The sequence below is a fragment of the Macrobrachium nipponense genome, chromosome 1 (genome assembly GCF_015104395.2).
Source record: "Macrobrachium nipponense isolate FS-2020 chromosome 1, ASM1510439v2, whole genome shotgun sequence".
Lineage (NCBI taxonomy): Eukaryota > Metazoa > Arthropoda > Malacostraca > Decapoda > Palaemonidae > Macrobrachium > Macrobrachium nipponense.
The window spans coordinates 217,161,465-217,168,830 of record NC_087200.1 but is presented as its reverse complement, the minus strand read 5'-3'; the positions used below and the strand labels follow the sequence as shown (position 1 = coordinate 217,168,830).

The 7,366-nt window shown below is 39.1% G+C and overlaps 1 protein-coding gene across 1 annotated transcript; it reads right to left on the bottom strand.

Moving 5' to 3' along the window:
* Positions 1–5,583: 5,583 nt before the first annotated feature.
* On the bottom strand, positions 5,584–6,654 carry LOC135219082 (uncharacterized). The gene is made up of 2 exons (XM_064255510.1): positions 6,516–6,654; positions 5,584–5,984 (listed from the first exon to the last, which is right to left on the bottom strand). Exons 1-2 carry the CDS (start codon positions 6,652–6,654, stop codon positions 5,584–5,586), a joined length of 540 nt encoding a protein of 179 aa, XP_064111580.1.
* Between the last annotated feature and the right edge of the window lie 712 nt (positions 6,655–7,366).

Sequence of the window (7,366 nt, the reverse complement as noted above, 5' to 3'; positions counted from 1 at the left end):
GCAACTGAGTCAAAGGAGTGGGCAAAGGAAGGAGGAGGAGGAGGAGGAGGAGGGAGAAGATAGGGAGTATATGTTGGAAGTTAATGTTTTGGATTTGGAGAGTGACTGTTCTGGTTATTGTCTCAGAGAGAGAGAGAGAGAGAGAGAGAGAGAGAGAGAGAGAGAGAGAGAGAGAGAGATATCATATCTAAACCTAATGGCTGCTTAAAAGGAAATGACAGTTGAATAGCAAGATTTATTAGTGTCTGTCTTTCGAAAAACCTAAACAATCAATTTGCGTAATGAAGGTAGCATGTGCTAAAGAACGCCTCTCTCTCTCTCTCTCTCTCTCTCTCTCTCTCTCTCTCTCTCTCTCTCTCTCTCTCTCTCTCTTTTCCCTTCAAATTCACTCACTCATGCATATATGCTGGCATTTGTTTTTAAAATACATTTTCCCTTTTGTATACCAACATAAGCATTTTGATAATGAAAAAACAGCCTTAATTTTTAATTGACTATTAAACGAAATACTATTTCACAAATCAAAGTTATAACATTTGATACATTTTCTTGTCCTTTGCCGAAATAAATAACCTTTGACAGCAAATAAAAAGACCAAGCACTTAATCCAGAGGGACATGAGTTATTAAAAACTGTCAATGTATCGTGGGCGATAAGCCTTTCATGAAAGGCTTATCAAAAAGGAAACTCTGTGCTTTGATGAAAGCACAAGCTGAAGGAGAAAAGTCGAGACGCATTTGAAAAATGAGCAGCTGTTCTGAGCAGGTCAGGTCAAAAGAGCGGAAGTTAGTATTGCACTGCGGGTACGAAAGGTCTATAATTTCTGCATGTCTAGAATCTGCAACTCTCTCTCTCTCTCTCTCTCTCTCTCTCTCTCTCTCTCTCTCTACTTAACAAGGAATGATTTCAGACATTTTAACATGAGACTACGCTTCGCAAAAATTATATGATTCTGTAGTCTTGGTTTGAAATTATTATAATTTTTCCTTGTATTTATTTTGTATTTTTTGAAAAAGGTTGAATATCTGTGTCAATCTCACTGCTGAAGTAATAAGTATAGTCATCTATTTCTATAAGGATAAATAATCCTCTCTCTCTCTCTCTCTCTGTTTTACAAAATCACAGTTCATAACGCTGTATACTGTCAGTGCATAAAGAAAATAATACCCATACGGATTTAATTTCCACTTTTGCCCAATAGGATTAAACTCCAGACAAAAACACAAAATTCAAAATATTCCAGAACTGTCATGAATCCAAGGAAATAAATTTATTGTCGCGAAAAACTGCATTTTGTTTGTGATCAATCGCTTCGACATTTGTCATCATTATTTTCCACGAAATAATTCAAATAGCAATTCCAGTTGTAATAAACATCAACATTTGCACAGGTGTATCGTTCCCAAAATGAAAGAGGTAAAATATGGATTTGTATTCCTTTCGAAATGCTTTCCGTTTATTTTCCAAAAGTGCTATGCATGACTCAAATATTAGTTAATTCTAATAAGCACCTGTTTATCAGAATTTAATATTAATATACTGTACAAAATTTGTAGTTGATCAACTAATATTACTGTAGTTACATTGTAAACTAGAAAAACAATTTTACATTAATCCTATGAAAAATTACACCATGGACAAAGTGATTCATAAAATTAGTACGGATGCAATGCATGGTAAAACATTATACATCCACCAAGCATGTGATGAATTATTATCTTTTTTATTAATATTTCGCTTGTAAGACGTTATTCAATAATACAATAATTGCAATGTATTATGAAAAAGTATGACTGCATTGGGCATGAGGAAAATAACTAGACTTATTAATAATATAGTGATAGAAAGTTATCTAAGTGTTTTATGTATGTTTCTATATATGCTGATTCTTTTACCAGTGCATAAATAAACCATCCGTTTTGGGGAGAAAGAGATTCATAATTATATTTATGCCTATGAGTCTTCTGCGTGAATTCCTTTTACAAGGCAACATGTAAAAGTGCTTGTTCCTCTCGGGTCTCATTAATTATGTAAGAATTTTAAAAAGGACTTGAAAATATAATGGTTTGTTCTTACCTTACTGGCGATGAAGAATTTCTCGTCATAAATTCATTTAGTCTTTGACGTACTATCGACGAGTCCAATTGATGAACTTAAGAAAGCTTAACATTTCTTGACATATCATGACATATCGTTTACATCACATGTCATTCACACGATGTTTCAACTGACACGTTTAGCTTTGAAGCCCATCGAATGCTCCACTGGCGAATGGTGAAATTGCCACTACGACTACCATAGAACTGAATAAGTCCCATAAAGCTACGCTATGAACTAAAACTAAAGATGAACTAAACGGAATCGAAGAGACTTCTCGTTTCCACGCAGGCCCAATTGTCACCTTGTCTGTCGCTGTGTCCACTTGTCTCCTATGTCCTGAAAAGGCACCAAAAGTAGACAGCACTGGTGATCTGAAGCAAATGTTACATTTACGCTATTGGTATAGCTTCAGTCAGTACAGAAATGAAAATTTAATATTATAAAGGCACTCGAAAAGTATATTCAAATCAATGGGATTGAAAATTGTGGTTTTATTATAAAAATAATGGCTTTTGTTTCGGTTTCAGTAATATAGATTTAACGATGTTGTTGCAAAATACGTGTTGATACATTATTTATAATATCTTCCATTCATTCCAGTAAAACAGAATTTTTTTTTTTTTTTTTTTTTTTTTTTTTTTTTTTTTTTTTTTTAGAACTATCAACAGCCTACATATAGTCTTCCACAACATTCTGATATGATAATACATTTATATAAATAACAGTTATTACAAACATTTGCAAGACCCTCTAACCATTCCATATAAATCTTTCCTAATGGACTGCAGTGAAAAAAGAATAATGCAATCTCGCTTGCATCATTTTCTTTTCTAGAGAAGTCGTGAGTCAAACAAAGGTTTTAGGAAATTATTCTCTTTAGGAATGAGTGAATGCATCTAGGAGGCAAACAGAGACACCAGAAATGGAAAGGGGAAAGAGAGACTTCAATAGAGGAGAAAATTAATTACAACCAGTGAATGCAGCCATTCCGGTTGGCAAAGTCTGTTTCAATCTGATAGACATTAGGCCGGGAAAATGAGGCGAAGTTGATGGAAGTGTTTTAACAGAAAGTATAGAATTTTCTCGTTCTTCTCCATAAATCCTGCAACGGCTGGAAACCACACAAATCTGAGAATGATAATGGCTACTTCGGTTATCTCCTGGATACTATATTCCAAGCAACAGTACCTGTTAGTTATCGATTTTGTAACCTGAACTGGGTGCGTATGAGCAGAAATAAGTTTTTGGCATCTACGTTGTCTACATAATTCACATATTTTAGTCCATTAGATTCTTGTATTTCGTATCATTAAACAATATTCAGAAACTAAGTACATCTTCAAATGACCTTTCATAAATATAAATTTCATAATTATTTCTTATTTGTCTCGTCACCACTTTATTATTATTATTATTATTATTATTATTATTATTATTATTATTATTATTATTATTATTTCTTGGGAGTAGACCCTCCCTCTCAAACATGTCTTGTTGAAAAGGATTGCTGCATCAGCTCCATTAATTTTGTATAGAGTCTTCTCTATTTTCCTTATTAAGGATTTCTCAATGTTGCTGAAACTGGCAAGCAACGTGCCAAAGGGGATAGTAGTAAGTGTTTGGCTAGTAGGAGAGACCAACAGATTGGAAGAATGAAGGTTTGAGTTGTAGGCACAGTTAGCTAGTAAGGTAGCTCGTGAATTTCTGAGACATGTCCTCCTTTTCCGGTCCGCTTTCTTTGGGTGTGTGTGTCTGTGAGTGTGGTGGATGGATAGTGATGAGCGTGAGGGGAGGGTCCTGATGAAGGAGGCAGAGTGAATGGGGGATGTCTGTTAAAGAGGTTTGTCTTTTTTTTGTCTTGCATGTTTATGTGGGTTAGGTTGGGATGTGGTAGTGTAACTGATTGTTGGCATCATGTGCTGTCAGTCAGGGTTTGTGTTCTGTCCTACCTAGTGGTGGGTAGGAGCATAGGAAACCTGCTAATTCATGGGTGTTTGCTAGAATGTGCTTTGTGATTTGAGTGGTTGTGCGTTCATTTCCTATGTACCTATCTCTTAGTTGCTCCGTTTCTGGACAGTCTAAGAGGTAGTGTTCTAGAGGTTCTTCTGGAATTCTTTCGCAGTACTTACATGGCCTGGGATCGCCTACTATCTTTGCCAAGTGCATTGGTATCCCAGCCTTAGACGATGAATTATGACTGCTAGTGCTCTTGACATATCTTTGGGAATGGTCATGTGGTTGCAGACTGGTGGTGTCTACATACCACTTTGCAGTGGTTAGAGCCTCCAAAGACCGCTCTCCTGACTTTGCTTTCTTCTTGCACTTGACAGTATGCTGAGGCTTTGCTTTTAAGTTGAGTCAGTGAGTGGCTGATTTTAATACCTATGTTGTTAATGTGCAACCCACTCTTTTGCTAGGGAGTCTGCTTCCTCATTTCCTTGGATTCCTATGTGACTTGGAATCCAGTTGAGAGTAATCTGTCTGTTTCTGATTTGGTGATGTTAGCAATTGCCCATATACTTGTCAGGAGTTTGATATTTTCTTTTGCCTTGCCTTTTGTGATGGCTTGTATTGCTCCTTTTGAGTCGGTGTGGATAGTTGTGTTTCCTAGTTTGTGTTGAGAGTCTTCTAGCGCTTTAGCGATTGCTATCAGCTCAGTCTGTAGAGTGGAGGCGTTATCTGAGAGCCTCCAGCTCCCTTTTAGTGATGTTGGAGTAGACTCCTGCTGCCGCTGCAGGAATGCTGAGGTCTACTGATCCATCTGTAAAGTATTCATTTGTGGCTGTCGTTTTCCTTATTGAATCTTGTGCTGCTTGTTTCAGCTGTTGAACGGTGCATGCTTCTTTGCTTGCCGGTAGGACTGTGTAGTTGATATTGAAGAGTTCTGATTTCCAGGGTGCTGGTTCTACATACTCAGCAAGAGGAGAGTCTTCTCTGATGTCAGCAGCATGCTTTTGCATGCCTACTCTTCTCAGTGTTTCTAAAAGGTTGCCAGAAGTATGTCTTGGGTGGGTCTAGATCGTCGTGGAGATCAATGCACTTTTTTATCTCGTCTTTTTAGTGGACAGTTCCTTTCATTTTTAAGTTTTTTAGTGCAGGATGGACGTGTTTCTCTGGTCTATTCTGTATGTCAGAGACTGTAGTTTTGTTTTCATGTCTCAGAAGGCATAGTTAGTCCACATTGGATTGCACCCTGTGATGAGTCTTAGGGCATTGTTTTGAATTACTTCAAGGCTCTTTTGCTCTGTGCTTGAGAGACTGGTGAGAACAGGTGCGGCATACTCAACCGTTGACCTTATTGTTTGTATGTAGAAGGTTCTGAGGGCGTGATATACTGCTCCCTGTTGTAGAGAGGTGATCCTCCTCATGGCATTGTGTCTGCATTTGACTTTCTGCTTGAGTATTTCAAGTTCTTTGCGTGGGGAGAGTTGCTTGTTTATGTTAACTCCTAGGTACACAAAATTGTCTACCCATTCAATGGGTTCACCCATGAGCTGGTATTTCATTTGGGTCTAGACTGTGTTTGATGGCCATTGCTTTTGTCTTTGCAGTGTTGATTTTTAGACCTAGGTCTTTGCATTTATTTTCAATTTGTATTATTGCACTCTGCATGTTCTGGTGAGATCTGTGTCTGTCTGTGCTGACTAGGCAGACATCATCTGCATAAATGAATATTTCAACTCCATTGGGTAGGGTGGTTGTGGCTAATTTTTCCATTAAAACATTGAAAAGGAAGGGGCTGAGTATGCCTCCTTGAGGTGTTCCATTCTCTAGACTGAGTAAAGTCGAGCTTGCTCCTTGGAAGGTGACTCTAGCCTGTCTGTTTTGCGTGTATCCTTTGGCCCATGCAAAAAGGTTGCCCTTTACCGCCTTGTCAGCCAAGGCTTCAATGGATGGCAAGCTGCACTGGCTAGCTCATAAGCTTTTTCTAAGTCCAGAAAAACTATATTGCTTTCCTTTCGTTGATTGTGGACATGACATCTGCTAGGCATTCCTGTGTGCCTATGCCCTCTTTGAGCATATAGGCGATGGTGTAGAGGTCCTGTTTTCCATAGCAGTCTGTTTAGCACCATTCTCTCTGCAGTCTTTTCTGTGCAACTGATGAGAGAGATGGGTCTGTAGGAGTTGGGTTCTTTGGGCTTGGGAATCGGCTGTGATTTTGTTGGTTCCATTGTGTGGGTCTACTGCGTTCTGTGTATTTTCTATTGATTATATGGAGGGATGAACTGTTTTGGCTGCCGTTCCCATGTTCTTCAGCATGCTATATGTGATCATGTCTGTCTCCAGGGGCTGTGTCTGTTCCCTTTTGAAGGGCTTTGCCCAGTTCCTTTAGTGTGAATGGAGTGTCTGTATCATCAGGGATGTTGCAGGCCGTGTTAATGACTCTCCATCTCCCTGGGTCTAGTGCCACTTGCCTTTCTCTTGTGGTTTTGTGGTAGGTGTGCCGATTGGTCCTGTCGGCAAAATGCTGTGCAAGTCTGTTTGCTTCAGCTTGATGGTCAGGATGGTGTGGTTGTGTTTATCTTGGATTTTCCTGATATTTTGTTGAACCATTTGAACATTTTTGCAATGGGAGTAAGTCGGTGGTCTGTGAGCACCTTTAAGCCAGGTTTCCTTGCTTCACTTCTTTGGCAGATTGTGTTGCATGGTTTATAACTTCTCTTAGGAGAGCATGCATCTCATCAGTGGGATTGCGTCTGAAGAGTTTTCTTGTCCTATTTACTCTTGAGTTCATTTCCTTTATTCTTGTGTTGTAGTACCAGCTGTCCTTGTGGGGGGTTTGGTTAGTGGTAAAAAAAGTTTTCTTAGGCATGGAGATGTTTGCTGCATTATGCAGGCTACTCACAAAGTCCTCTTGAAGTGTGTTTATGTTTTGGGCCGGAGTTTGGAGGTACTTGTGTTGCCCACTCAGTCATTCGGTTTTCAAAAGTGGGCCAGTTTGCCAGGTCCGGTCTCCATCCTGCTGGCGGGGGTGGTGGAGGGGGAATTTTTGTTATTTTTATGCTGGTTTCAGTTGCAAAGTGGTCGCTGGTTAGTATTGGGTGCACTTTTCCATGCACATTCTTCTTTCAGGTTTAGGGATACGAAGCTCAGGTCCAGTCTACCTCCTCGGAGGTGAGTAGCTTCGTTTGTGTCATTTAGCAGTGCCACTTCAGAAATTCTTCCAGGAGCAGAATGTAGTGTCTGCCTGCTGCATTTGTATGTTGTTGGGATCGTAGGCATGGATGATGCGCATTGAAGTCTCCTGCAAAGAATGTGTTTTCTG